Source organism: Corvus moneduloides, chromosome 12, assembly GCF_009650955.1.
Source record: "Corvus moneduloides isolate bCorMon1 chromosome 12, bCorMon1.pri, whole genome shotgun sequence".
Taxonomy (NCBI): Eukaryota; Metazoa; Chordata; class Aves; order Passeriformes; family Corvidae; genus Corvus; species Corvus moneduloides.
In genome coordinates this window covers 8,176,432-8,203,222 of record NC_045487.1, presented here as the reverse complement: position 1 = coordinate 8,203,222, position 26,791 = coordinate 8,176,432, and the positions used below count along the sequence as shown (strand labels likewise).

At 62.1% G+C, this 26,791-nt stretch overlaps 6 protein-coding genes and 1 long non-coding RNA gene across 9 annotated transcripts in view; 4 read left to right on the top strand and 3 right to left on the bottom strand.

Moving 5' to 3' along the window:
* CFDP1 (craniofacial development protein 1) overlaps positions 1 to 1,468 on the top strand; it is a 62,171-nt gene extending 60,703 nt beyond the window's left edge. Inside the window, exon 7 of one of the 2 annotated variants that reach the window (XM_032122029.1) lies at positions 728 to 1,468. In XM_032122029.1, coding sequence (XP_031977920.1) covers positions 728 to 818 — 91 coding nt within the window. In that variant the 3' untranslated portion in view covers positions 819 to 1,468. The remainder of the gene's footprint in view (positions 1 to 727) is intronic. The other variant, XM_032122030.1, reaches the window with a different exon arrangement.
* On the bottom strand, positions 972 to 8,550 carry LOC116450008. Its single transcript, XR_004242628.1, has 2 exons — positions 8,420 to 8,550; positions 972 to 2,141 (listed from the first exon to the last, which is right to left on the bottom strand). It is a non-coding gene; the product is annotated as an uncharacterized LOC116450008 (long non-coding RNA).
* BCAR1 (BCAR1 scaffold protein, Cas family member) lies at positions 7,802 to 14,647 on the top strand. 2 transcript variants are annotated; one of them, XM_032122022.1, is made up of 7 exons: positions 7,802 to 7,891; positions 8,732 to 9,421; positions 10,644 to 10,805; positions 11,034 to 11,138; positions 11,565 to 12,713; positions 12,922 to 13,011; positions 13,365 to 14,647. In XM_032122022.1, the coding sequence occupies exons 1-7, from the start codon at positions 7,880 to 7,882 to the stop codon at positions 13,878 to 13,880; spliced, it is 2,724 nt and encodes a 907-aa protein (XP_031977913.1). In that variant the 5' UTR covers positions 7,802 to 7,879; the 3' UTR covers positions 13,881 to 14,647. The 2 variants fall into 2 exon arrangements, with proteins under 2 accessions (XP_031977913.1, XP_031977911.1); XM_032122020.1 differs by lacking the exon at positions 7,802 to 7,891 and having other exon boundaries at positions 8,588 to 9,421.
* A 101-nt stretch (positions 14,648 to 14,748) lies between these two features.
* Positions 14,749 to 16,186, bottom strand: LOC116450005 (probable D-lactate dehydrogenase, mitochondrial). The gene is made up of 4 exons (XM_032122031.1): positions 16,064 to 16,186; positions 15,824 to 15,936; positions 15,401 to 15,542; positions 14,749 to 15,317 (listed from the first exon to the last, which is right to left on the bottom strand). Exons 1-4 carry the CDS (start codon positions 16,175 to 16,177, stop codon positions 15,057 to 15,059), a joined length of 630 nt encoding a protein of 209 aa, XP_031977922.1. The 5' UTR covers positions 16,178 to 16,186; the 3' UTR covers positions 14,749 to 15,056.
* A 644-nt stretch (positions 16,187 to 16,830) lies between these two features.
* On the bottom strand, positions 16,831 to 18,959 carry LOC116449957 (chymotrypsinogen 2-like). Its single transcript, XM_032121949.1, has 7 exons — positions 18,893 to 18,959; positions 18,677 to 18,780; positions 18,488 to 18,567; positions 18,291 to 18,369; positions 17,610 to 17,790; positions 17,096 to 17,229; positions 16,831 to 17,021 (listed from the first exon to the last, which is right to left on the bottom strand). The coding sequence occupies exons 1-7, from the start codon at positions 18,957 to 18,959 to the stop codon at positions 16,860 to 16,862; spliced, it is 807 nt and encodes a 268-aa protein (XP_031977840.1). The 3' UTR covers positions 16,831 to 16,859.
* Positions 18,960 to 20,392: 1,433 nt separating this feature from the next.
* LOC116449942 (chymotrypsinogen 2-like) lies at positions 20,393 to 22,540 on the top strand. The gene is made up of 7 exons (XM_032121922.1): positions 20,393 to 20,478; positions 20,591 to 20,694; positions 20,804 to 20,883; positions 21,002 to 21,080; positions 21,581 to 21,761; positions 22,142 to 22,275; positions 22,350 to 22,540. Exons 1-7 carry the CDS (start codon positions 20,412 to 20,414, stop codon positions 22,509 to 22,511), a joined length of 807 nt encoding a protein of 268 aa, XP_031977813.1. The 5' UTR covers positions 20,393 to 20,411; the 3' UTR covers positions 22,512 to 22,540.
* Positions 22,541 to 23,178: 638 nt separating this feature from the next.
* On the top strand, positions 23,179 to 26,684 carry LDHD (lactate dehydrogenase D). The gene is made up of 11 exons (XM_032121843.1): positions 23,179 to 23,307; positions 23,435 to 23,547; positions 23,829 to 23,970; positions 24,054 to 24,195; positions 24,468 to 24,627; positions 24,705 to 24,904; positions 24,983 to 25,111; positions 25,778 to 25,905; positions 25,984 to 26,074; positions 26,163 to 26,274; positions 26,351 to 26,684. The coding sequence occupies exons 1-11, from the start codon at positions 23,194 to 23,196 to the stop codon at positions 26,514 to 26,516; spliced, it is 1,497 nt and encodes a 498-aa protein (XP_031977734.1). The 5' UTR covers positions 23,179 to 23,193; the 3' UTR covers positions 26,517 to 26,684.
* Positions 26,685 to 26,791: the final 107 nt, after the last annotated feature.

Below are 26,791 nucleotides of genomic sequence, written 5' to 3'. Positions count from 1 at the left end.
CAGCTCCTGTTTTGAATTGCAATTTCACTCCCTCTGTAGGTTAATTAGTAGCACAGCCCCGGGCTGTCTGTGGCAAGGGTTTGCAGCAAAATACATTAAAATTCAGCTGCATGCCATTAATGAGCAGCAAGGTGCTTTTCCAGGCGCAGGCGTGCCTTCTTCCTCGCAGCACTCAGGTGCTGTGCTGAAGGGCAGCACTAAATACTCAGTGGTGGTTAGGAGCTGGTCTGTGGCTGGGAAGCCCCTGGCCTGCATCCCTGAGCTGCTGCAGGCTTGCTGGGTGATGCTTTTTGCATCCCTATTGCTCCATGTGTCTGTTCCTGGCTTTTATCATGGGCCTGTGAGCTTGTATTGAGGGTTGTGGTTGGGTTTGAGATGCTTTGCTGGGTGGTGCAAAGGCCTACTCTGATCCCCTTCAAGGTGTCTGTGGAGGACATTTCTCAGCTGTAGGAGAAGAGCTGGAACCAGAATCAGCCAGTTCAGTTCTCTAGCCTGTGGAACCACCAGACCTCTGGGAGTCCCCCAGGTGACAGCCAGCAGGCCATAGAGCAGTTTTGGTGTCCATAGGAGATGTTCAGTGGAGTGATCAGTTCATGGAAAGAGAGGGAAGGAGGCAGATGGTGGTTTCCCTCTCTGCTTGTCCCTTCGGGTGGGGTTTGCCCCAGGGTGGGAGCCACACAGGCTGCCACGGGCACTGCTCACAGCCTCTGCCTCTGCCTCCCTGCAGGTACATCGAGAGGAAAGCGTTCCTGGAGCGCGTGGATCACAGGCAGTTCGAAATTGAACGTGACATCAGACTGAGCAGGATGAAGCCCTGACGTGCCAGGGGTGGCCGTGGGGGATCCTGCCCCCTTCTGTGCCCCAGGGCTGGCTGGGGGCTGCCAGCCACCAACGACCACCAAGCACAGAAACTGTTCTCTACCCAAGACTCAGCCTGTATGTCTCAATATACAGGGTTTTCCTTTTACTGTAATAGTTTGGGGAGGGTATTTGTCAATGGGGGCACTTTGAGGGTTAAATGGCCCAGCAGGTGATAGAAGACACTGGTGTAATTCTGGCAACAACTTTCCAAGGAGAAGAGGTGGTGGCACCCATCCTTTACCAATCCCAGGTGCTTCTGGCAGCAGGAGGAACCACCAAGGCTGGGAGAGTACTGGCATGTTTGGTGGTGAGAGTGGGGCTGCAGGAAGGCTTCATGGCTGCAGTGCATACGCAAGCTGTGGGCTGGAGCCCTTCTCCCTGCTCTGCCAGCCCCGCAGCACTCCCTGCCCCTCCGCCTTCTGCTCCTGTCCAGACAAAGCCAAACTGTCTGTACTTGTTTGTGGGGTCTGATGATGCTGGGGGGGGTTAAGCAAGCTGGTGAAGAAATCCTTCCTTGTTCACGCTGTCAAGAAGATGGGAGCAGCTGCAGCAGGCAGGAAGGGCCAGGATCTGAGTGTTCACGTGAATAAAGTATTCCATCCCAACACTCTTGCATGCTGGCAGTGTGGTTTGTGTGGGAAGCAGAGGACAAAGAAATTAAGGATCTTACATAGAGTAAGGAGTGTCTGCAGTCATAAAAACCTCTCTCAGAGGTGCCCAGTGTGTGCCCTGATAGCAGCCTGGGGGTCAGAGTAAGTGCTTGAATCACTTTCCCTCCTCAGTACTGGGGCTGGAGGTGCAATGAAATCCAGAATTGAGGGTGACAAGGTCAATGTAGTCCTGTAGCAGTGCTGCAGGAGTAATGAAACCCATCCAAAGCATGGCCACGCAGGGACTAAGTGCAGCTGCCTGGAAGGGCAGGCCAAGGCTCCTGGGTGTGGAATGAGCAGCCGGAGCAGGAGACCAGCAATGCACCATCATCCTGGCCATCCCTGCTGGCCTGGCTCTGGTGGAGTTGGGCAGCTCCCAATGTCTGGCCTGTGCACATCCTTGCAATGGAGGTACTCACCAGCATTTCCCCCCAGGATGCTCTGGGCTTGCTTGGTGGGGCAGCCCACGCTGGTGCTGTGCCGGGGGAGAGCAGCACAAGCCCCATCCTTCCTGCCCACCGGGCGAGCGATGCCGTCGCTGCCGATGGCCCCTTGCCTGCAGCTCTGAGCACGGTCTGAGCCTTGGGCTCATGTGTCCACTGCTGAGTCAGCCCCTGCTCTGTGGCCATGCTGCAGGATAGACAAGAAAAAACACCACGTGCTCAGGGGAGTTGCAGCCTTTGGCACCCTGTTCTGTACAGAATCAGCTGTAATGGACCTGCTGAAACAAGCCTGAAATTGGACAGAAACAAAACAACAGAGTGATGGCATGTTTTCATCTCCAAACACTTTCAAGCCAGTTGCTGTTCTAGCTTAGGTTGCAAAAACAACCAGAATCTCTGTGCTGGGAACTTTTGTGGGGGTATCTCAGCTTGGGGCTCCTGAGTGTCGGTGAGTGGCCCTGGCTGGACCTCAGTAGAGCGAGGCAGATGCTGCTGCAGTAGTTGGGTTGCTCTCCTGCTCCGAATGGTAGTGCTGGACCATTTCCAGCACCTTCTCTCCTTATGTGCTGTCCTGCCCTCCTTACAGGGTCCCTCCCAACAGGGACCCCAAGGCAGCCCAGGCTTGTTTTGCTGCAGATCCCCGAAGATGGTGAGATGCCAAGGCAGCCACAAGCAGGGCTGGGAGGGCTGGGAGGGCTGGGCCTGCTGTGAGTGCTGAGCAGGCAGCCAGGGAAATTATTTGCCTTTTGCTCTTCTGTTGCTGAGAGGAGAGGAGGGAATATTTGGGAACTTCTCTGCCCTGTGTCCCCCATGACCCTGATGCTGGACAGAGGCAGGAAGGGTCACCCTTGCAGAAGCTGGGTCCCCGTGGCATCTGGCTTTTGGGGGCTGACAACCAAAACCTTTGCCACAGAGTGAGTATCCATGCTGCATTCTAGGGCCCTTTCTGCTCCAGCAGCTTGGCAGCACCAAGTAGGTAAGAAATGGAAAATAATTCTGTGCATTGTATTATGAGCAAGAATAGAATGGAGATGCAACAAGTACCCTTGGAGATCCCAAAGGCCAGAGGCACCAAACCCAGCCTTGTTTTTAAAAGCATTAAAGAGCTCCAGGCTGTGTCCATAGTGAGTCCTGCAGCTGCATATGGCTCTGGATGGCTTAGGGGTGGCTTTGGATTCACATGCACGCTAACAGTGTGTTAGAGGGATGTGGCCAGCACAGCCTCCCCTGGCACGCTGGTGAACTGGGAGAATTGATGACCCTCAGTTTATGGGATCCTGCCTGCCAGCCCTAGCTATGTTCTCCGCAAACCCTCCAGCCTCTCTTCTGGAGTTTTTTCTTCTCTTCAGCTGAGTAAATGTGGAAAATCTTGAAATCTTGGAAGCGACCTGACCTGCTGGAAAAGTGCAGTTTAAGGCAGTGGCTGAGAGCCTCAACTCCCCTCTCTGCTGGGCTCCCCAGCTCGTGGCAGCGTGGTGTGCCCAGCTCAGCTTGAGGATGCTGGGCTACAGTGCCAGCTCCTGGCCCAGCAAGCTGGGACAGGCTTGGTGGGACAGCCGGGAGGCAGCCTCCAGCTTGGGCTGATTCCTGACTTCCTCCATGCTCCCAAGCGTCCTGCGTTTTTGCTTGGTTGGATCATGTATTCCTCGCCTTTCTTTCCTGAAGACGAGGAGTGATTTACAGGTCTCCAGAAAACACAGCTTGGCTGCTTCAGAAGGGAAAAAAAACCCCAACCAAAACCCCTCTCTGCTTGCTATTTCCATTGCCCAGTCAACTTCCCACGAAGGGGGGTGGCCCCAGGATCCACCAGCCCTCAGTGTCCCCACCAGCCCTTGATGTCCCCAGCAGCCCTGCACTTTCTGTGAGGAGCAATGTTCTCAGGAGATGTGGGTCCATCTTTTGAGACATTCCCACCTTGAGCTGTCTTCTCTGAGAAGCTCATGTTATCCATGGGGTTGGGACCTGCCCTGGGCATTTGCTTGGGGTAATTTTGACCCTATAAGGAGTCCCTCATGGCCAGAGCATCACTTCGCCCCAAGGAGCTCCCCCTTCCCTGGCTGCCTGAAGGGGCCCCTTGTGCAGCTGAGCCCCAAACAAGGCTCCGATTGTGTCTGTGTGTCCTGATGGTCGGGGCTTCTGCCGTGGTGTCCGTGTGCTGAGGCCATGGTAAAACCAGCTGTGTCCAACCCACACCCACAGGCTCAGCTTTACTGATCTGCTGGGGTTTGCAGGGGCAATTACAGGGCCACAGGAATCACGATAGGGAGGTAACACTGCATTTAACACTGCTTCAGTGAAAGGGATGTGGGAATAAATGTTGGCTCTTCACATGGGAGGAGATTGAATGCTGGCTGCCTGGGGGTGCGTCCCATAGCCCCAGACTGTCCCAAGGACCACAACAGGTTTCATGGACAGAGCTGCCATGGGGCAAAGCATGGCAGCTGGGAGAAGGAGGGACCAGAGTGTGGAGCTGTCCCTAGGAGCATCTGCCCACAGCCAGGGCAGCAATTTCCCAAGGGGCAGAGGTGGTGCCTGGAAGGTGATGCTGGCAGCATCACATCCTCTTTTCCAAGATGTTGTTTTCAGCCTCTTCCCACCTCTTTCTTTCACAGCAATGTCTCACCCAGCAGCACAGAGGGATTCTGTTTGCAGCATGCTCAAAACTAATGGGGAGTAATGGAGTAGCCCATGGGTCTTCCACCCCATTTGAGGGTCCCCAAGCCCGGGGCATCCTTGCTGGTGGGTGGTGGGTGCTGGCACTGGCATTTGAAACTCAGCTGATGATGATGGCACAGCCGGCCCTTGCCACTGTCAGCTCTTCCCGCTCCCAGCAGTGAGCCCCAGCCGGGGGCGAGGATCAGCGCCAGCCCTCAGTAGGGGATGAATGGGGACACAAACAGAGCTGCTACTGTTGGGGCAGCCTGCGGCCTGCAGCCCGCCTTGGCTTTGCTGGAGATGAGGGTGTGCCCTGCCATCCTGCTCTTTGGAAAGGCAAGCAGCCTCCCCCAGCATCTTCTCTCCACAGCTAAGAACTGACCCAGTGCCATGGAGAAGCGTGGGGATAAATCCTGGTTGTGATCCTGTTGGGTCCCGTGATATTACAAGCCAAGAGAAATGTCCTCATTATTTCCAGAATATTGAAGTCTAATAAATCCTGTCCTGCCTTATAGGATTTATTTCCTCATTCATTGCTAGGAGACTCAGTCCCGTGTAATCCTATTGCTGCTCCAGGAGGTGGGGAGTGGCTTTCCGAAGCACAGACCTAGCAGGGCTGTGGGCAGGAGCAGGAAGCCCCAGCCGAAGCTGCTGGTCTCTGCAAACATCCCAATGCCAGCCCATTTCCTGGTATGTCCCACTGTCCCAGAGCTGTGCCCTGCATTTGATTCACCAAAATGAATCTCATCCAATGGCTGGGACATGGCTGGGCCAATAGGACATTAATTGGCAGCTAGCCAATTAATACGGCATGGCACGGCACAGCCTGTTCACCCTGTCCATTGTACATCTACTATGCTCCCCCAAATCTCACTTTGGAGTCTTCCTGCACTTTCTCATACCACACCCAGCAAGAAAAGCTGCAAAAAGCCAGGAAAAGCTGGGCCCAGCACAGCCAGTACCCTGCAGCCGCAGCAGCAGCCTGCCCATGCGGAGCCAGCCGTGCCTGGCTCACCATACACCAGGGACTCTCCGGAAGACAATGACGGACACATGAATATGGCTGGAAATTTTGCCACTCAAGTGTTTTCCATAGCAACCGTTGCTGGGGCAACCTGCATCCCAAGGACCATCCATCCCGAAACACCCAGCCCTGTGTCCACTGGAGCTAGCAGAGAATCACAGCATGGGACTGGTGGGACCCTCACCGCACCCCACTGGCAGCAGTACAGGGATGCTCCGGCAGCCAGTTCAGCTCTGAGCATCCCCAGTGCTGCAGGGCCCCTGTAATGCTCCACTTTTCATCTTCTCTTTGGCATTTCATTTTCTCAAAGGTGGGAGAAGCCAAAGGGAGACCTGTTGGTGCCTGTCGCCCCATGGGCGCTTGGCTGTGGAAGCAGGGATGTGCAGGAGCTGTTTCCAGCTCAGACTGCTCAGCAGATGCAAGCGGTGATTTTTGGCTCTGATGGACTGAAAATGGGATTGAGTCTGACAGTGAACACTTTGATCTGAGCATCAACACATGGAGAGGGAAAAGTGAAATCCCCACTGTTTTTAAGTCCGGAAGCTTGTGGCCCCTCAACACCTGCCTGAAGGCATGTGGTAGCAGCTTCACCTTGGGGACACCTCGGGGATCCCATGAGACCCTGGCCTGGTGGGTCCACACCAGGCTCAGCGTCTCCAAAGCAAACACGTGGCTTCATGGGATCAGCTGTAGAGTGGCAGGAGAGAGGCTGGGGAGCTTGGAGCCCATCCCAAGGATGCCCACGATGCTCAGTGCCTGCACTGTCACCACTGTCACCAACAAGAGGAAACCACAGTCCTCAGGCTGCACCCGCCAGGGCAACTGCGGTTTGTGGGCACGACCGCAGTCCCTGCCACCGGATGTCTCCCACCCACAGCTGTGCCTCAGTTTCCCTTTCTGCCAGTGATACACAGGGACACTTGCCTCCAAGCTGGGGACAGTGGTGGTGGCTCAAGTACTGCTTTTTGGGGAAGGGCGTGTGTTTGCAATCTGGCCTCAACTCTGCCACCATACCCTGGTGTCACCTGAAAGTAACCCCAGAGGGTGAGAGAGAATGCTGTGATGGGGACTGCAGCCGGGAGGCACGTGCACAGTCAGGGGCACGTTCCTGGCCTGTCTCCACATGCACCACTCGCTCACTGGCCCATGGTCTCACACAGGCCCACTCACTGCCCATTTGCCCATGAGCCCACTGGCTGCAGGCACCACTTGTGTCCCTTCCCTTGGTTCCCTGTGTGCTCCAGCTCTCACACGCTTGGGGAGCAGCGTAGGTGTCTGTGTAGCCTGTGCATGTCCATAGGTCCTGTGCCCCCATGCAGCTCACACATGTGCCTCCCACAGCTCCCAGCTGCAGCTGCCCTCCCAGCTTGCTCCCAGCTCTTTGCAGATGATGGCAGGGACCATGGCACAGCATACAGCAATGCCAAACCCAGGCTTACCGGCTGTTGGGGCGCCCGTGGGCCATGTGGCCCGGCTGTTGGAACAGGCCAGGCAGCCAGCCGTGGTGTGCCACGGGTACTATGGTGTGCCCTGTGTGCCAGGTGTCCCATGTGTGCCAGGGTGTGCCATGCGAGCCACTGCACCTACAGCTACCCTGCCCCTTATATCCTGCTGCCATTACACACCATCCCCATCACACCCCCCAGAACACCCCAGTTACCTGTTACCCTTTATTGCACAACCATTGCACACCCGCCCATTAACCTTTGATGCCCTTTGCTCATTACACACCCGTTGCAGAGTCTTTTTCCTTCACTTGCACATCCATTACACACCCATAGAGCCTTTGCTGCACACTAAGTGCAGGCCCACTACAACACCTGTTGCACACCCTTCCGTACACAGCTGTTGCACGCCGGTTCCACACCCCGTACCCTTTGTCGCACTTGGTCACACCCCCGTGGCAGGTGTCACACCCCCGTGGCATGTGCCACACCCGTTCCACGCCCCTCACGCACGCGCTGCCCGCCCGCCACAGCCCCCCCCGCCCTCCCGTGCCCGCCCCGCCCCTCGCCCCGGCCCCGCCCCTTTCCCGCCCCCCGCCCCGGCCCCGCCCCCCGGGCGGGCGCAGCCAATGGGGGCGGGCGGAGCGGCCGGGCCGGGCGCGCGCGGCGCTATAACGATCCCTACGGCGCCGCCGCCGCCCGCGCGCCCCGGCCCCGCCGCCCCCGGCCCGGCCCGGCCCGGCCCTCGGCCCCGCACCCGGCCCGCCGCCCTCGCTGCGGCCGGAGTGGCCCCGCGGGAAGATGAACTACCTGGTGAGCGGGGGCACAGGGGAGGACACGGGGGCGTGTGCGGGGACAAGTAGGGCGCGGGGGAACGGCTGCTGCGGGGCCCCGTTGGAGGAGGAGGACGACGAGGAGGAAGGCCGCAGCCCTCTCACCGCTCGCCCCGGGCAGGGCCTCTCCTGTGCGGCCGATCCCACTGGGGTGACCTTGGCCGAGCTCCCCCGCACCGGGGCGGCCAGGCCTTGCCTTCCCTCGCTCCCTCCCTCCCGGCGGGTCAGGGCGCTGCGGGACCCGCGGGGGGCCCACCGGGGCCAGGGGCCTCCTCAGGCCTCCGCCCCCCGTCCCAGCGGGCGAGGCGGCACCGGCGGCGGGCAGGGCCGCGGGACAGCCGGGAGTCCGGCCCTGCCATATCGGGCGGGCCGCGACCTGTCCCGCTGCCACGGTCCCGAGCGGCGCTGGCAGGTGCTGCCGTGGCCCGGCTCGGGGACCCCGCGGGGTGGAAGGGGCCCGGGCCCGGCGACGGGTGCCGTGGGATGGCCACGGTCACGGCTGACTCACCGCCCCGGCACTTCCTCCCAGTCGGCGGAGGGAAGGGGCGGGAGAGGCAGAGGAGGCCCCCCGAAACCGGAGAGGCGGAAGGGCCCGGCCCCTTCCCAGCACCACCTCTGGGAAGGGTGGGTTTTGCTCCAGCGGGGAATCCCGCGGTGGCTGGAGCGGGGAGATCCAGCTGGCGGGAACTGCTCGGCGAAGCCCCCGGCCCGTGGGGCTCCGTCCCGGTGCTGAGCTGCAGCCCCGCTGTCGCCCGCCGGGATGACGCCCCACCGGCCGGCGGGGCCCGGCTCACCGCCCCGGCGCGGGGCTCTCTTCCAGAACGTGCTGGCCAAGGCGCTGTACGACAACGTGGCCGAGTCCCCGGACGAGCTCTCCTTCCGCAAGGGCGACATCATGACGGTGCTGGAGCGCAACACGCAGGGGCTGGACGGCTGGTGGCTCTGTTCGCTCCATGGCCGGCAGGGCATCGTTCCCGGGAACCGCCTCAAGATCCTGGTCGGGATGTACGACAAGAAGCAGCCGCAGCAGCAAGCGCCTGGCCCGGCACAGGGGCAGGCACCGCCGCAGCCATCGGTGCCCCAGCCAGCTCTGTCCTTCCATCACCAAGGGGGCTACACCCCGCTGTCACCTGCCTCGCAGTACACACCCATGCACCCTGCTTATGCCCCCCAAGGGGACAATGTCTACCTGATGCCGGTCCCCAACAAGGGACAGCAGGGTTTATACCCGGGCTTAGCGCCCACTGGACAGTTTCCTCCTGCCCCAGCTAAGCAGCCTTCCACCTACCCGAAGCAGGCACCTCCCCACACCTTCCCCAGCCCTGGCCAGGAGATCTACCAGGTGCCCCCCTCCCTGGGCCAGGCAGCAGAGGCTTACCCAGGGGGGTCTGCCAGTCCCCCTCAGGATGTCTACCAGGTTCCTCCCTCAGCTGGTCAGGCTCAAGAAATCTACCAGGTGCCACCATCGTTGGACATGAGGAGCTGGGAAGGGCACAAGCCCCAGGGAAAGGTAGGATGCAGAGACTGGAAGTGGGGAGTGTGTTGTGGTTGTGGGGTGCTCTGTGGTCCACGGGTGTGAGTGGGTGGCACAGCTTGGGCTTCTCAGCTTGCCACTCTTGGAGACGGCAGCCCATGTGCCCATTGCTGGGGTTGTGTGGGCATCTTTGCCCGCACTGCTGGCAGGAGTGGGTGCACTGGGAGAGTCCCTGCAGTGGCTGAGGTGCCCCAGTTGGTGTGGGCTGCCCCTCTTGGGGCTGGCACAGCATTCAGCACTCTGGTCCTGATGGTCTCTTGTGTGGGCTCTGCTGGTGTCACCCAGGGCATGGCAGTGTGTCTGGTATGGGCACAGGGTGTTGGTAACCCAAGAGCTGTTTTGGGATGCCAGATTCTGGAGCTGTGGAAGTAGCTGTGGTACCCAGTACAATGCTATGAGGTTTCGTTCCTCCTGGGAGCGCACACAGGAACAGACAGGCGGTGCCAGCATTTCCCAACTGTGCCAGGCAGCCTGCCAGTACTTGCTAGATACACTGGTGAGGCAAGGGTGAGCCACCAGGCTTGTCCCCAGCATGGAGCTTAACGGCTCCATCCCGGACACCAGCCTCCTTCTGGCTCTGCCTCTTCCCTGGCACGTCATCCTGGGGAAGAGGAGTGAGGTGCTTTCAGTATTGTGTTTTCTGGGAAGGCTACTCCAACTCATACCCCTGGGAAGGAGCCAGTGAGGGGAGGGAACTGCCAAATCACAGCCAGGGCACAAGGAACATCCTAAAAGGAAGAACCAGCCCAACACCTCAGCCCTCCTTGGCACTGGTTGGGCAGGGTGCCGTTACCCTCTGGGTTTGGTTATTTTCCGCTCTGGTGTCACCATGAAATGACCCATTCAGGCTTGGAGCTGTGGGCAGGGATCTCCAGGCGTTGGCAGACCCCGGCCCACGCCTGGACGTGCGAATCGGCCGTTGCTTTCTGCATGCCACGGCCGTGCCGGCCGGGCTTTGTCTCTCGCTGAGACTCTATCGCCGCTATAAATAACCGGTGATATCATCCCGTCCCCGGCATCCCCGCACGCCCGGCCGGGGAGCGCCCTCCCGTGGCACCGGCCAGACCCTAATTCCAGGCAATCCAGTACAGAATCCAGCAACCATCCTCTCTCTGGCCCCATTGCTGGGTTTTGAGGGAATGATGCAGGGTGGGAGATGCTTGGCAGCGCCCACATCATGTCTTTTCCCTCTTTCCAGGTGCTGGTGCCCACCCGCGTGGGGCAGGTGTATGTCTATGACTCGCCCAAGGGTGAGCAGGTTGAATACGATTTCCCTCGCCACCTCATCTCCACGGGCTCCCAGGAGATCTACGACGTGCCGCCTGTCCGAGGAGGGGTCCCAAGCCAGTTCAGCCAGGAGGTGAGGCTGCTTGGGGTGTCAAGGTTGAATCTCTGGTTTTTGCCCTTAAGAATGGGAGATGATCTGTCACAGCCTGAGATCCATTACCAGGCCAAATTGTACCCAAAACTGTACTTTACAGACCTTGTTGCTGCTTCTGAGCACCTCCACCATTTCCAGCTGATCCCTGAGAGGAGGTGGGTGGCCACACCATCTCTGACACATTGTCCCATGTCCTCCCCACTACAGGTCTATGACACCCCTCCCATGGCAGTGAAGGGTCCCAGTGGGCAGGACCCGGGGCAGGAGATTTACGACGTGCCCCCCAGTGTGGAGAAGAACCTGCACCAAACTGTAAGTGCTGCTGGAAGCTCCCAGCTTCTCTGTGTAAGAAAGACAAACAGATTTTTACAGGGAGAAAAATAATTTACTGGATCAGTCTCCCCAGAGATGTGGTGATGTCCCTGGCCACTGGAGGCTTTCAGGATGCCCAGGAATGGGTTGCTGGATGTTCACATCCTGGGGATGAGGTTGGACCAGGTGATCTTTTGAAGTCCCTTCCAACCTGGGCTGCTCTAGGATTTTGTGATTCCTGTCCCAAAGGGCAGGAGAACTCCTGTGGTGCATGGCTTCATCCTGGTGCCCACCCAGTGCCGTCTTGGATGCCCAGTGCTGGCACTTACATGCCCCACAGTTTGGGGCAGCCGGCCTGCACCTCCACACCTGCCCCAGGCCAGTTCTCCCAGTAGTGCTGATGGTGCCACTGCTCTGCCCTTGCAGGTGTACGATGTCCCCCCCTCAGTGAGCAAGGACGTGCCGGATGGCCCAGTGCGGGAGGAGACCTACGATGTGCCACCTGCCTTTGCCAAGCAGAAAGCCTTTGACCCGTCCCGCCACCCCCTCATCCTGGCCCAGCAGGAGCCCTACTTGCCGGAGGATGTCTATGATGTGCCCCCAGCAGCTGGGAAAGGTGCTCCTGAGCTGCCGCTCTCCCACGAGATCTACGATGTGCCCCCCAGCCTCAAGAAGCTGGGGGGATCCACCTTCCCCTCCCAAGAGGTGTACGATGTGCCCCGGGATCTGCACGCCCCAGGCAAGGGCTCTGTGGACATGGAGGGCGAGTACATCTACGATGTCCCACCGCAAGTAGACCGCGAGGCCAAGGGTGCCGATGCCAAGCGCCTCTCAGCCTCCAGCACAGGCAGCACCCGCAGCAACATCTCCACATCCTCGCTGGACGTGGTGCCTGTGAAGGAGCCGGCTAAGGGAGCCGGCAAGGAGTTCTCCCTGGACTTGGATGCCGCCATGGAGACACTGGCCAAGCTCCAGAGTGGCGTCGGCAGCGCTGTCTCCTACCTCATGTCCTTTATCAGCACCAACTGGCGCAGCCCTGAGTACATGGAGGCCAATGCTGCCAACATCCGTGGGGCAGCCGAGGGCGTCCGGACGGCCCTCCGGGACCTGCTGGAGTTTGCCCGGGGGGCAGTGGGCAATGCTGCCCAGGCCTCCGACCGTTCCCTCTACATGAAGCTCAGCAAGCAGCTGCAGAAGATGGAGGAGGTCTACCAGGCCCTGGCACGGCACGGCCAAGCGCTGGACGCTTGCCACTGGGCCCCCAGTACCCTGGCCAGTAGCAAGCCAGGCACAGATGACTTGGAGCACTTCATCATGCACTCACGTGGTGTTCCTGATGACACCAAGCAGTTGGCTTCCTTCCTGCATGGCAATGCCTCCCTCCTCTTCAAACGGACAAAGCCGGCAGTGGAGAGCGGTGGCCATGGGCCCCCTCACCCCTCCGACAAGGCCAGCAGCATCCAGTCACGGCCCCTGCCCTCCCCCCCCAAGTTGCTGGCCCAGGAGTCGCCTGATGGGCCCTACGAGAACAGTGAGAGCGGCTGGATGGAGGATTATGACTATGTCCATCTCCAGGTGGGCGTGGGTATGGGGGCTGCTTCCCACAGGGAGCATTTGTGATGGTGGCTCCGTGGCGCAGGGGGATTAGGCTGCTCTGCTTCCGCCTATGTTTTGCTTTTACCCTCCAGCTTGAGGGCTGTGTGGACCAGGGGTGTCCCAGGGCAGGTGGGGACTCTCTGGAAAGGCTGATGTTGCTGACCCCTTCCATGTCATGCCCCTGCAGGGCAAGGAGGAGTTTGAGAAGACCCAGAAGGAGCTGCTGGAGAAAGGCAACATCATCAGGCAGAGCAAGGACCAGCTAGAGCACCAGCAGGTAAGGGCACTGGGGCAGGCAGGTGGGTGCTGCTGGGCACAGCACTTGGGGCAGGCAGGGCCCCACGTCTTGCTTCCCTTGTAACCTCTGCTGCTGATCTGACCACAGCCCTCTTCCCTGGATGTTCCCATGGTGTGTTTTACCTTGCCTTCCATACCAGTGCTGTGCCAGTGGAGAGGGGCGTAGGCACCTTGATCCTGGAGAGGAGCCTGGCATGGCTGTCCTGGGGCTGACACTGTCCCTCACTGTGTTCCCTGGGGCTGGTGGCCATGGCCGTCTGTGCTGGTGGCCCCATGGAGGGGAGCAGGTGCTGGCTCAATGGCCACCCTGCCTCACGCCTGTCTCTTCCACAGCTGAAGCAGTTTGAGCGGCTGGAGCAGGAGGTGACACGCCCCATCGACAACGACCTGTCCAACTGGAGCCCCCCCCAGCACTACAGCCCTGCGCGGGGTGGTGGGACACTGTGTCCTGCTGACCGCCAGCTCCTCCTCTTCTACCTGGAGCAGTGCGAGGCCAACCTCACCACGCTCACCAATGCTGTCGACGCCTTCTTTACTGCCGTCAGCACCAACCAACCTCCCAAAATCTTTGTGGCCCACAGCAAGTTTGTCATCCTCAGCGCCCACAAGCTCGTCTTCATTGGGGACACGCTGTCCCGCCAGGCCAAGGCCCAGGATGTCCAGCACAAGGTGATGCACTACAGCAACCTCCTCTGTGAGATGCTCAAGGAGATTGTGATGACCACCAAGGCGGCCGCCCTCCACTACCCATCTCCTGCTGCCTCCAAGGACATGGTGGAGCGTGTCAAGGACCTCGCCAACAGCACGCAGCAGTTCAGGATGGTGCTGGGCCAGCTGGCAGCCATGTGATGGCCTCAGGGCCACTGTCCCCTCTCTCTGGCCCCCACCCCTCCCCAGACATGCATTTCCCTCTGTGCAAGTCCTCTCCGCCCGGTGTAAGCAGACATGTACATAGAGACTCCCATGCACACCGGGTGGCTGGGGCTCTGTGGGGACAGAGGTGAGGGGCTTCAGCCATTATATCCTTTCTTCCCTCTGGCCAGGGGCCAGGAATGGTTTGAGCTGTGCCCATAATGAAGCAAAGCTGGGAGGTGGATCTATGCCCACTCCTCCCCCGCTGTCCTCTCTCCATACAAAACCGGCAGTCAGTCCTGGGCTAAAGGGCATGGGGCCATGTCCCTGTTGAGACAAGGATGTGCCTGGCAATTTGAGGTGATGCTGTGGCTGCTCCGCTCTTGGGAGGACTCTATGGTGCACTCTGGAGCACTCTACGGTGGCCAGGAGATTCTAATGATGTGGAAGCCATCCCCCTGTGATGGTGGGACAGTGTGACAGAGATGGGTTGTACTGTCCCCTTATGTGCTGGAGGCTGGGGATAGGCATCCCCAGGGGGGTAAGGGGTGGTGGGGAGCTGCTGGGGCAGGAAGGGGCTAAGCTGTGCGTTCTCACGTCTTAGGTTGTGCTACAGTACCAGCTGTAACTGAAATGCGAACCAAAACTGGTGCCTTTTGAACACAGGGGAAGCTTCCGCTGGTTCCCGGAGCTACCAAGTGGCAGCCCCCTCCAAAACTTGGCCCCAAGTCCCCCAGCAGTATAAAGATTTGCCTAGAAACACCCTCCATCTCCTGGATATCTGTGTGTGCCCGCTGGGGTGAGGGAGAGGCCCTGTGGCAGGGCTGGGGAGATGCTGTCCTCCTGAAAGATCTCCTAGCCTTTGGAGACTGCTGATGCACAGAGTTAATGGGGCACAAGGGGTGGGGCATAAGAGGGCTGGGGGGAAATGAGGGGTGGTAGTAGTTGTGCAGTGCAGTGGGGCTACCCTGGCCCTGAACCAGTATGGGGTGGGTGTCACTCACAGCACCTTGCCAGGGGTCATGGCCACCAGGGGGGTTATGGGTTTGGTGTGGCAGGGAGGATGGTAGCCCCTGACCCCAGCTATTCCTGGTACTGGCTACCTGTCCCTTCCAGAACCTCAGGAAGCATGGCCCCATCACTCCGAGAAGCAGCACTGCTACTACCCTGGGATCAGACCACACCTATGTACACCCCATGATCTACGGCTCCACAAGTGTCATGGGGCCTCATTCCCAGCACCTCTAGTGCTGTCACCCCCAGCCCCGTGACCCCCCTCGTGCCGACAGTACCGACAGGGAACCAGAGCCCAGTGCCACGCAGGTGCTTGTTGAGGGCCTTGCGGGTGACACCGGGCTCCACCGTCACCGAGAAGTCCTCGAGGCTCAGCTCCGCGATGGCATCCATGCGGCTCAGGTCAAAGCAGACACCGCCCTGGCACAGGGGCAGCCGGGGCTCTGGGCACGGCCGGGCACCCAGAGCCCCCGGGGGGTCGGAGGTGCTGGGGGAGCCGATACCTGCACGGCATTGACGCCTCCTTCGAGGCCGGTACCGGTGCCAAAGGGCACCATGGGCACGCGGCAGCGGTGACAGAGCGCTGCCAGCTCCTGCACCTGCCCCACCGCCTGGGGCCACACCACGACGTCCGGAGGGGCACAGCTGGGGGACAGGCAGCACCACTGACCCACTGACTTCAACCACTTGATCCTCCCCATGGCCCTCCCCCAACCCGGGACTTGTCATATGCCCCTTCCCCTCCCCACGGCCCCTTGTCTACCCAAACATTTCCCATGCCCAGAGCTGGCCCCTCCCCGTCTGACCCCTTTCCCTTCCAGTGCCTCTTGTCCTCCCCAGATCTCTTCCCTATGCCCCTTCCCCTTCCCATGGTCTTTCCCCTCCCCAGAGCCTTCCCCAGGGGTCCCAGCTCCAGGGCCACTCACGGGTGCATGGACTCATCGTGGCCGTGCTGCTCCCGCACCGCTGTGGCCGTGGAGACATTGGGGGCCCCAACCACGGCCCTCAGGGCCTCCACGAAGTCCGGGGGCAGCGAGGGCTGCGGGGGGAACAACGAGGGCCCTTCAGGGACGCAGTGGGGAGGGTCTGATGGCGGCCATGGGCCAAGGGCACAAGGCCAAGTGGCCGCGTCAGGACCTGAGTGCCCTTCGGAGCCCCGGCCCCACCTTGGAGCAGCAGCTGCGGCGCCCCAGGGCTGCCCCGAGCGCCAGCACCCTCCGCAGGGCCATGTCTTGACGGGACAAGACCGCGAACATGGGAACTGCACAGGACCAGGACATTGCCCTCTCCCGCAGCCTGTCTGTCCCTCCCCCACACTGACACCTTAAGGTGGCTCCAGCCACACGCGAGTGTGTCCCTGACGGGGGGAACTGGCTCCCACCAGTGCCTGTGGTCATGTTCCCCTGCTGTCCCCTGCCTGAGCGGAGTCACTGCATTCACCGTGGCCCCTCCTCTCCCCCGCATCCCCATGCCTGCTCAAGTATCCCCACAGCTGGTCAGGGGTCCATGACCCCATAGGAGACCACACGTCCCCATGCTCCTCCCCTCCCAGCCAGGAGTCACCATGTCCCCCTGCCCATCTGTCCCCATTCCCAAGCAGGTGTCCCCGCGCCCCCCTGCCCCTCTGTTTCCCTGCGCAGTCAGGTTTCCCCATTCAGGGCCAGGAGTCCCCATGCCCGTCTGCCCATCTGTCCCCGTTCCCAGCCAGGTTTCCCCGTTCAGGGCCAGGAGTTCCCATGTCCCCCGTCCATCTGTCCCTGTTCCCAGCCAGGTGTCCCCATGCCTCTCAGCTCTCCTGGACAGGTGTCCTCATGCCCAGAGGACTGACCCCAGCCCACGGCACATCCCCATCCCCAGCCGGCTGTCTCCCGGCCACCCGCCTGCCCCATGCCCCGCTCCTGTCCCTCCCGGCATGGTGACAAGGACACAGTGCTCAGGGGGTGGCAGCGTTTATTGCTGGCCTCAGTTGGCCTCCAGGATGGAGTCGATCCAGTCGCGGAGCTTGGTGACGCGGGCGTACACGCCGGGCGTCTGGGTGTCGCAGGTGCTGCTGCCCCAGGAGACGATGCCCACCAGGTTCCAGGCGCCGTCCTTCTGGCACACCAGCGGGCCCCCGGAGTCGCCCTGCACGGGGCAGCGGGTGAGCGCCGGGGCGGGGCCCGGGGGCGCCGCGGGCAGCGGGGGCCGGGGGCACGTACCATGCAGGAGGAGGCTCCGTCGGCGCCGGCACAAACCATCACCTCGCGGATGCGGAAGCCCCAGAACTCCTTGCACTGGGCGTTCGTGAGCAGGGGCAGAGCCACCTGCTGCAGCACCGCCGGCGTGTGCGAGGCTGCGGGGAGCGGGGGGCGTCAGCGCCGGCACCGGCACCGGGAATGGGGACAAGGACTGGGACGGGGAGGGGGGGGGACGAGGAGGACAGGCCCGTGATGATGGTGGAGATGGGAACAGGACCGGGTCAGCGTTGGGAATTGGTGATGGAGATGGGGAATGGGACAGGGATGAAGATGGGGATACGGGAACGGGATGGGGATTCAGATTTGGATGGGGATCTGGATGGGAGATTGGCATGAGCATTATGATTCAGTTGAGGACAGGGACTGACAATATAGATGAGGAAGGGGACAGGGAAGACAGGGGACAAGGGCGGGGATGGGGATTTGGATGAGGCAGGGGACAGGGATGGGGATGGGGCCAAGAAAGTGCAGTTACCGCTGGAGTCAGTGAGCCCCCAGCCAGTGGTGACGCAGGTCATTCCCCCCGGGAATTCGTCAGTGGCCTTGGGCAGGCAGACGGGGGACACGCGATCCGACAGCTGCGCCGGAGTGGCCAGTTTGATCAGGGTGATGTCGTCGTGGATGGTCAGCATGTTGAACTTGGGGTTCTTGAAGACCTGGAGCAGGCAGCACTGCTCTCAGCACCTGCATCCCCTGCCAGGGTGCCGGGCACCGGGCACTCCACAGGGACCAGTAGGGACCCCGGGGACCAATGGGGACCCCGGGGATTGCTCCTGTGGATCCTGTGCTGGCAGGGTGTCCGAATTGCAGAGCCCAGTCCCTGGGACGCAGGGGAGCAGGGACACCCCAGGTCACAGCCCCTGCAAGGACAAAGTGGACCCTGGGGGCTGAACCCCCATCCCTTGGGAGTTCCCGGGAACATGGGGACAAGCCAGGAGACCTGACCTGAAGGTTGAATGGGAGCAGGGACACCCCAGGGGATTGCAGTGCAGGGATGTGGGACACCATGGACACCCCAGGGAACCCCAGGATAAGGGGAACCGGGGACTCCTCAGGAACGCAAACCCCAGGACAAGGGGGACCCGGACATAAGCCCCCAGGCCACGCGTGGTGGCCGTGGGATCCCGCAGGCACACGGACCCCGCCCCGGAGGTACCTTCTCGATTGTGAGTTTCTGCTGGTCAGGGCCCGGTGCGTCCTGGTCGTAGGCGCCCACCACCACGGTGTCGGTTTTCCTGGGCACAGGCAGGCCCTGAGCACGGGGCACCGGCACGGGGACACGGGGGGTTCCCTGCGCACCCTGCGCACCCTGCGCCCAGCCCCGGGCCGGCCGGCAGCAGAGCCGGTGCCTACCTGACGCCGCAGTGGGCAGCGGTGACCACCCAGTTCTCGCTGATCAGGGACCCGCCGCAGAAGTGGAAGCCGTTGTAGCGCTGGCGGGGAGAGCTGCCCTCAGCACCCGGCACCGCCGCCGGCACCGCCGCCGGGCTGCTCCGGGCCCGGCCCCCCGCACGGCACCCACGCCTGCCCCCGGGCTCTCACCTGGAGGGACACCTGCCATGGCCAGGACCCTGGCACCGCCGGCTCCCCGTTGACGATGCGGTTGTAGCCGCGGATGACGGGTGTGATGGCGGGCACGCCGCAGTCTGCGGGGCACAGGCAGCCGTGGGACGGCGGCTCCGGCCAGCCTGGCCCCCCCACCACTCCCGCCCGCCCGAGCCCCGAGCCCGCCCCGCCGAGCCCCACGACCCCACGCACTCTCAGGGAGGGCGGCACGGGCAAAGCCCGCCAGCGCCAGGCAGCTCAAAAGCCACAGCAGAGCCATTGCCACTCGTGAAGACAGACCTGCCTGGCACCCGGTGGCTCTTATATGCAGCCCTGGGCACCTCCCCACTGCTGCTGGCCTCGCCACCGTGGCCTTGGGAGATAGCGTGGCACCTGGTATGCCTCCAGGACATGGCCTGAGAGCATCACACCTGGAGCCAGTATCCTTGGCTACAGCCATGGGACAGCACTGCTCTGGACTAAGTGCTGGCTTCAAAATGTGTTTGTCCCAGTGCATTGGGTGAGCTGTCACTTGGTCATGGAATCATGATAGACTGATGATGGTTGGAAGGAACATCATAGAATATCTTATCTATAAAGGCTCTGCTACCTTTTTTAAAATCTAATGTGGAGAAAGGACTTGGAAGAAGAAAGATCCCCATTCAGAGCAACAACGAAACTCAGCCCAGATATCCACTATAATAGGAACAAATGGGAATTGTAGGCCCACAGGAACATCAGAGCAGTGAAACAAGAGTTGGTAAAAACAGGTTATGAATGGCATGTGGGAATTCCAGCTCCAGCACTGAAATTAATCCATGCCAGCCTGGGTCCTTATCATAGTATCACAGAATGGTTTGGATTGGAGGTCTTAAAGCTCATCTTGTTCCAGTCCCCATGCCAAGGGCAGGGACACCTTCCACTAGAGCAAGTTGCTCCAAGCCCTGCCCAACCAGGCCATGAGCACTTACAGGGATGGAGCATCCACAGCTTCTCTGGTTCCTCACCACCCTCACAGGAAAGAATTTCTTCATAATATCTAATCTAACCCTGCCCTGTCAGTGTGAAGCCATTCCCCTTTGTCCTGTCACTCCATGCCCTTGACAAAAGTCTCTCTCCAGCACTCTTGGAGTCCCTTTAGGCACTGGAAGGTGCTCTAAGATCTCCCTAGAGCTTTCTTTTCTCCAGATTGAACAGCCTCAATACTTCCAGTCTCCCTCCATAGCAGAGGTACTCCATTCCTTGGAGAACTGCTGTGGCCTCTGCTGGAATCACTCCAGGAGGCCCATGTCCTTCGTAATTGGGGTCCCACAGCTGGACACAGCACTGCATGGTCTCAGCATAGCAGAGCAGAGGAGCAGAACCCCCTCCTGTGACGTGCTGCTCAGGCTGCTGCAGGATACAGTGGGGCTTTCTGGGCTGCCAGCACACTTTGTCATGCAGTGGTGGAGTTTGAAAGGACCATGGCACTCACTTAGGGCTGGATCTGCAGAGTCCTTCCAGACTGCCACCCAGATAGGGACGCAGGGGTCCCTGCTCATTCAGAGGTCCAGGGGCCCAGGACACCAAGGAGTTGGGTGACAAGAAAGTTCCAGGGGTGGCAATTTGCCGGTGGCACCATACCAGGTGCCACGCTATCTCCCAAGGCCGCGGAGGCGAGGCAGTGGGGAGGTGCCCAGGGCTGCATATAAGAGCCACCGGGTGCCAGGCAGGTCTGTCTTCACGAGTGGCAATGGCTCTGCTGTGGCTTTTGAGCTGCCTGGCGCTGGCGGGCTTTGCCCGTGCCGCCCTCCCTGAGAGTGCGTGGGGTCGTGGGGCTCGGCGGGGCGGGCTCGGGGCTCGGGCGGGCGGGAGTGGTGGGGGAGCCAGGCTGGCCGGAGCCGCCGTCCCACGGCTGCCTGTGCCCCGCAGACTGCGGCGTGCCCGCCATCACACCCGTCATCCGCGGCTACAACCGCATCGTCAACGGGGAGCCGGCGGTGCCAGGGTCCTGGCCATGGCAGGTGTCCCTCCAGGTGAGAGCCCGGGGGCAGGCGTGGGTGCCGTGCGGGGGGCCGGGCCCGGAGCAGCCCGGCGGCGGTGCCGGCGGCGGTGCCGGGTGCTGAGGGCAGCTCTCCCCGCCAGCGCTACAACGGCTTCCACTTCTGCGGCGGGTCCCTGATCAGCGAGAACTGGGTGGTCACCGCTGCCCACTGCGGCGTCAGGTAGGCACCGGCTCTGCTGCCGGCCGGCCCGGGGCTGGGCGCAGGGTGCGCAGGGTGCGCAGGGAACCCCCCGTGTCCCCGTGCCGGTGCCCCGTGCTCAGGGCCTGCCTGTGCCCAGGAAAACCGACACCGTGGTGGTGGGCGCCTACGACCAGGACGCACCGGGCCCTGACCAGCAGAAACTCACAATCGAGAAGGTACCTCCGGGGCGGGGTCCGTGTGCCTGCGGGATCCCACGGCCACCACGCGTGGCCTGGGGGCTTATGTCCGGGTCCCCCTTGTCCTGGGGTTTGCGTTCCTGAGGAGTCCCCGGTTCCCCTTATCCTGGGGTTCCCTGGGGTGTCCATGGTGTCCCACATCCCTGCACTGCAATCCCCTGGGGTGTCCCTGCTCCCATTCAACCTTCAGGTCAGGTCTCCTGGCTTGTCCCCATGTTCCCGGGAACTCCCAAGGGATGGGGGTTCAGCCCCCAGGGTCCACTTTGTCCTTGCAGGGGCTGTGACCTGGGGTGTCCCTGCTCCCCTGCGTCCCAGGGACTGGGCTCTGCAATTCGGACACCCTGCCAGCACAGGATCCACAGGAGCAATCCCCGGGGTCCCCATTGGTCCCCGGGGTCCCTACTGGTCCCTGTGGAGTGCCCGGTGCCCGGCACCCTGGCAGGGGATGCAGGTGCTGAGAGCAGTGCTGCCTGCTCCAGGTCTTCAAGAACCCCAAGTTCAACATGCTGACCATCCACGACGACATCACCCTGATCAAACTGGCCACTCCGGCGCAGCTGTCGGATCGCGTGTCCCCCGTCTGCCTGCCCAAGGCCACTGACGAATTCCCGGGGGGAATGACCTGCGTCACCACTGGCTGGGGGCTCACTGACTCCAGCGGTAACTGCACTTTCTTGGCCCCATCCCCATCCCTGTCCCCTGCCTCATCCAAATCCCCATCCCCGCCCTTGTCCCCTGTCTTCCCTGTCCCCTTCCTCATCTATATTGTCAGTCCCTGTCCTCAACTGAATCATAATGCTCATGCCAATCTCCCATCCAGATCCCCATCCAAATCTGAATCCCCATCCCGTTCCCGTATCCCCATCTTCATCCCTGTCCCATTCCCCATCTCCATCACCAATTCCCAACGCTGACCCGGTCCTGTTCCCATCTCCACCATCATCACGGGCCTGTCCTCCTCGTCCCCCCCCCTCCCCGTCCCAGTCCTTGTCCCCATTCCCGGTGCCGGTGCCGGCGCTGACGCCCCCCGCTCCCCGCAGCCTCGCACACGCCGGCGGTGCTGCAGCAGGTGGCTCTGCCCCTGCTCACGAACGCCCAGTGCAAGGAGTTCTGGGGCTTCCGCATCCGCGAGGTGATGGTTTGTGCCGGCGCCGACGGAGCCTCCTCCTGCATGGTACGTGCCCCCGGCCCCCGCTGCCCGCGGCGCCCCCGGGCCCCGCCCCGGCGCTCACCCGCTGCCCCGTGCAGGGCGACTCCGGGGGCCCGCTGGTGTGCCAGAAGGACGGCGCCTGGAACCTGGTGGGCATCGTCTCCTGGGGCAGCAGCACCTGCGACACCCAGACGCCCGGCGTGTACGCCCGCGTCACCAAGCTCCGCGACTGGATCGACTCCATCCTGGAGGCCAACTGAGGCCAGCAATAAACGCTGCCACCCCCTGAGCACTGTGTCCTTGTCACCATGCCGGGAGGGACAGGAGCGGGGCATGGGGCAGGCGGGTGGCCGGGAGACAGCCGGCTGGGGATGGGGATGTGCCGTGGGCTGGGGTCAGTCCTCTGGGCATGAGGACACCTGTCCAGGAGAGCTGAGAGGCATGGGGACACCTGGCTGGGAACAGGGACAGATGGACGGGGGACATGGGAACTCCTGGCCCTGAACGGGGAAACCTGGCTGGGAACGGGGACAGATGGGCAGACGGGCATGGGGACTCCTGGCCCTGAATGGGGAAACCTGACTGCGCAGGGAAACAGAGGGGCAGGGGGGCGCGGGGACACCTGCTTGGGAATGGGGACAGATGGGCAGGGGGACATGGTGACTCCTGGCTGGGAGGGGAGGAGCATGGGGACGTGTGGTCTCCTATGGGGTCATGGACCCCTGACCAGCTGTGGGGATACTTGAGCAGGCATGGGGATGCGGGGGAGAGGAGGGGCCACGGTGAATGCAGTGACTCCGCTCAGGCAGGGGACAGCAGGGGAACATGACCACAGGCACTGGTGGGAGCCAGTTCCCCCCGTCAGGGACACACTCGCGTGTGGCTGGAGCCACCTTAAGGTGTCAGTGTGGGGGAGGGACAGACAGGCTGCGGGAGAGGGCAATGTCCTGGTCCTGTGCAGTTCCCATGTTCGCGGTCTTGTCCCGTCAAGACATGGCCCTGCGGAGGGTGCTGGCGCTCGGGGCAGCCCTGGGGCGCCGCAGCTGCTGCTCCAAGGTGGGGCCGGGGCTCCGAAGGGCACTCAGGTCCTGACGCGGCCACTTGGCCTTGTGCCCTTGGCCCATGGCCGCCATCAGACCCTCCCCACTGCGTCCCTGAAGGGCCCTCGTTGTTCCCCCCGCAGCCCTCGCTGCCCCCGGACTTCGTGGAGGCCCTGAGGGCCGTGGTTGGGGCCCCCAATGTCTCCACGGCCACAGCGGTGCGGGAGCAGCACGGCCACGATGAGTCCATGCACCCGTGAGTGGCCCTGGAGCTGGGACCCCTGGGGAAGGCTCTGGGGAGGGGAAAGACCATGGGAAGGGGAAGGGGCATAGGGAAGAGATCTGGGGAGGACAAGAGGCACTGGAAGGGAAAGGGGTCAGACGGGGAGGGGCCAGCTCTGGGCATGGGAAATGTTTGGGTAGACAAGGGGCCGTGGGGAGGGGAAGGGGCATATGACAAGTCCCGGGTTGGGGGAGGGCCATGGGGAGGATCAAGTGGTTGAAGTCAGTGGGTCAGTGGTGCTGCCTGTCCCCCAGCTGTGCCCCTCCGGACGTCGTGGTGTGGCCCCAGGCGGTGGGGCAGGTGCAGGAGCTGGCAGCGCTCTGTCACCGCTGCCGCGTGCCCATGGTGCCCTTTGGCACCGGTACCGGCCTCGAAGGAGGCGTCAATGCCGTGCAGGTATCGGCTCCCCCAGCACCTCCGACCCCCCGGGGGCTCTGGGTGCCCGGCCGTGCCCAGAGCCCCGGCTGCCCCTGTGCCAGGGCGGTGTCTGCTTTGACCTGAGCCGCATGGATGCCATCGCGGAGCTGAGCCTCGAGGACTTCTCGGTGACGGTGGAGCCCGGTGTCACCCGCAAGGCCCTCAACAAGCACCTGCGTGGCACTGGGCTCTGGTTCCCTGTCGGTACTGTCGGCACGAGGGGGGTCACGGGGCTGGGGGTGACAGCACTGGAGGTGCTGGGGATGCCTGTAGGCCTGGGCATCTTGGGAGTGTTGGAGGTGTTGTGGTGTTCATGGGTGCACTGCACTCCCATGGGCTCCCATGGGAATGGAAGTGGCATGACCCCTGTGCTTCTGGGAATGCCCATAATTTTGCTGTAGTTGAGGTCCCAGTGGTGTCCATGTGGGAGTGGACACCATCCCCACCTGCCTCCCCTGCCCATCCCCTGCTCACAGACCCTGGGGCGGATGCCTCGCTGTGTGGCATGGCTGCCACGGGGGCCTCGGGCACCAACGCGGTGCGCTACGGCACCATGCGCCCCAACGTGCTCAACCTGCGCGTGGTGCTGCCGGACGGGCGCCTGCTCCACACCGCCGGCCCCGGGCGCCAGCCCAGGTGGGCGCTGAGATGCCGGGGGGCTGTGCTGGGCTGGCCATGTGCCACGTGGGCGCTTGCTCACCAGCTCTGTGCAGGAAGCGGGCGGCTGGCTATGACCTGACCTCGCTCTTCGTGGGCTCTGAGGGCACCCTGGGCTTCCTGACTCAGGCCACGCTGCGCCTGCACCCACTGCCCGAGGCCACTGCTGCCACTGTTGCCTCTTTCCCCAGTGTGGGGGCGGCCGTGGCTTGCACAGTTCAGGTGCTGCAGGCCGCTGTGCCCGTGGCCCGCATCGGTAGGTGCCCGCAGCCAGAGGTGGGGCTGGGGGTCCAGGTGCCAGTGGTGGAGCTCAGCACTGCCTCCTCCCACCCAGAGTTCCTGGATGAGGTGATGGCAGATGCCTGTGGCCGCTTCAGTGGGATGGGGCTGCCAGCAGCAGCCACACTCCTCCTGGAGCTCCATGGCTCCCGGCACAGCCTGGCTGAGCAGCAGCAGCAGATGGGTACGGCTGGGAATAGGGGTGAGGATAGGGTGTCTGGGGCTGGGGGCTGTGTTGTATACCCAGGGATGAGGGATGGGTACCCAGGGACATGGGACACGGGGACCAGGGTGTTCTGGAGTGAAGTGTGGTGCTAGGGGGCCATGATGTGTCACTGGGGTGAGTGATGGATGTCCAGGACATGGGACAGTGGGACCAGGCATGTCCTGGGGTGAGGGATGGGTGCCCAGGGCTGGGTGGGGATTGGAGACCTTGAGATCATCAGGATGAGGGACAGGTGCCCAGAGCCTAGAATTGGGGGACTGGTGTCATGGATGGCTGCCTATGGATAGGGGATGGGAGATCAGGGGTGTCCTGAGGAGGGGGATAAGTGCCCAGGACCAGGAAGAGGGGGACCAGTGATGGAGGCTTGGGATGAGGACTGGGAAGACACTAGGGTGAGGGCTGGGTGTCTGCTCTAGGGTCTGCTGAGGGGCTTATGGACATGGGACAGGGGAGACCAGGGGTGTCACAGGGTGGTGGACAGGGACCCAGGGACAAGGGGCAGAGGGACCAGGAGTATCCCAGGATGTGGGATGGGTGCCCAGGATGGGCACTGGAGGTCCTGGGTGAGGGCTGGGTGCCCGGGGGTGCTGTGGGTCCTGTCCCAGAGCTCCTGGTCACCATCAGAGGAGATTGTGCGACACAACGGTGGCTCTGGCCTGGCCTGGGCACAGGGGCTGGAGGAGCGTGAGCAGCTCTGGTCCATGCGCCACAATGCCTGGTACGCTGCCCTGGCCCTGCGGCCTGGCTGCCAGGTGAGGCACAAGGATGGGGATGATGGCGGCAGCGCCCATGGTGCTGCGAGTGCCACAGCTCTGCCCTCCCTGTCCCAGGGCTACTCCACGGATGTCTGCGTGCCCATCTCCCGCCTGCCCGACGTGGTGGTGGAGACCAAGCAGGACCTGCAGGCCTCCAGCATCACCGGTCAGCAGGGCCACAGCCCCCTGGGACAGAGGGGGCTGGTGGGTCACCATCCTTCATGCCACACACCATCTGACCTGTGGCTTTGCAGGACCCATGGTGGGACATGTGGGTGATGGCAACTTCCACTGCCTCCTCATCTTCAACTCCCAGGACCCAGAGGAGGCCCAGCGCATCCATGCTTTCACCCAGCGCCTGGGAAGGTGGGGCCAGAGTACTCTGGGGGGTCAGGGCTGGATGGACAGACGTCCCCATGCCCTGCCCCTCCCTGTCCTGCAGGCGTGCACTGGCGGCGGGGGGCACCTGCACCGGGGAGCACGGCGTGGGGCTGGGCAAGCGGGCACTGCTGCAGGAGGAGCTGGGCCAGGAGGGCCTGGACACCCTGCGCTCCATCAAGGCTGCGCTCGACCCCCACAACCTCATGAACCCTGGCAAGGTGCTCTGAGGGGGAGCACCGGCACTGAGCTGGAGGTGAGGGGGCCTCAGCCCCTGGTGTCAGGGCCAGAGTGGCCATGCTGCCCTCCAGTGCCACTGTATGTGTCCCTACAAATCCCCCCATCCCCACTTCTGGGGGTCAGGGATCCTCAAAGCCCCAATAAACCCTTTTCACTCAGTGTCCATGTGCTGTGAAGTTGTTTGGGTGGACAGGACCCCCCAGCCCCTTCCCAGCAGGCCTCTGTCCCAGACAGCACACACAGGGCAGGGCATCCTTGGCATCCC

What these genes read in the sequence shown, in the direction of transcription:
- LOC116450005 (XM_032122031.1), bottom strand. Translation starts at nt 16,177, where the DNA reads ATGTCCTGGTCCTGTGCAGTTCCCATGTTCGCGGTCTTGTCCCGTCAA. An exon ending in GCCGCAGCTGCTGCTCCAAG is followed by an intron (nt 15,937 to 16,063) that starts GTGGGGCCGGGG and finishes TTCCCCCCGCAG; the next exon opens with CCCTCGCTGCCCCCGGACTT. An exon ending in CACGATGAGTCCATGCACCC is followed by an intron (nt 15,543 to 15,823) that starts GTGAGTGGCCCT and finishes CCTGTCCCCCAG; the next exon opens with CTGTGCCCCTCCGGACGTCG.
- BCAR1 (XM_032122020.1), top strand. Translation starts at nt 8,672, where the DNA reads ATGACGCCCCACCGGCCGGCGGGGCCCGGCTCACCGCCCCGGCGCGGG. An exon ending in GGCACAAGCCCCAGGGAAAG is followed by an intron (nt 9,422 to 10,643) that starts GTAGGATGCAGA and finishes CCCTCTTTCCAG; the next exon opens with GTGCTGGTGCCCACCCGCGT. An exon ending in AGAAGAACCTGCACCAAACT is followed by an intron (nt 11,139 to 11,564) that starts GTAAGTGCTGCT and finishes CTGCCCTTGCAG; the next exon opens with GTGTACGATGTCCCCCCCTC.
- LDHD (XM_032121843.1), top strand. Translation starts at nt 23,194, where the DNA reads ATGTCCTGGTCCTGTGCAGTTCCCATGTTCGCGGTCTTGTCCCGTCAA. An exon ending in GCCGCAGCTGCTGCTCCAAG is followed by an intron (nt 23,308 to 23,434) that starts GTGGGGCCGGGG and finishes TTCCCCCCGCAG; the next exon opens with CCCTCGCTGCCCCCGGACTT. An exon ending in TGGGCTCTGGTTCCCTGTCG is followed by an intron (nt 24,196 to 24,467) that starts GTACTGTCGGCA and finishes CCCTGCTCACAG; the next exon opens with ACCCTGGGGCGGATGCCTCG.
- LOC116449942 (XM_032121922.1), top strand. Translation starts at nt 20,412, where the DNA reads ATGGCTCTGCTGTGGCTTTTGAGCTGCCTGGCGCTGGCGGGCTTTGCC. An exon ending in CCGTGCCGCCCTCCCTGAGA is followed by an intron (nt 20,479 to 20,590) that starts GTGCGTGGGGTC and finishes TGTGCCCCGCAG; the next exon opens with ACTGCGGCGTGCCCGCCATC. An exon ending in CATGGCAGGTGTCCCTCCAG is followed by an intron (nt 20,695 to 20,803) that starts GTGAGAGCCCGG and finishes TCTCCCCGCCAG; the next exon opens with CGCTACAACGGCTTCCACTT.
- LOC116449957 (XM_032121949.1), bottom strand. Translation starts at nt 18,959, where the DNA reads ATGGCTCTGCTGTGGCTTTTGAGCTGCCTGGCGCTGGCGGGCTTTGCC. An exon ending in CCGTGCCGCCCTCCCTGAGA is followed by an intron (nt 18,781 to 18,892) that starts GTGCGTGGGGTC and finishes TGTGCCCCGCAG; the next exon opens with ACTGCGGCGTGCCCGCCATC. An exon ending in GCTGCCCACTGCGGCGTCAG is followed by an intron (nt 18,370 to 18,487) that starts GTAGGCACCGGC and finishes GCCTGTGCCCAG; the next exon opens with GAAAACCGACACCGTGGTGG.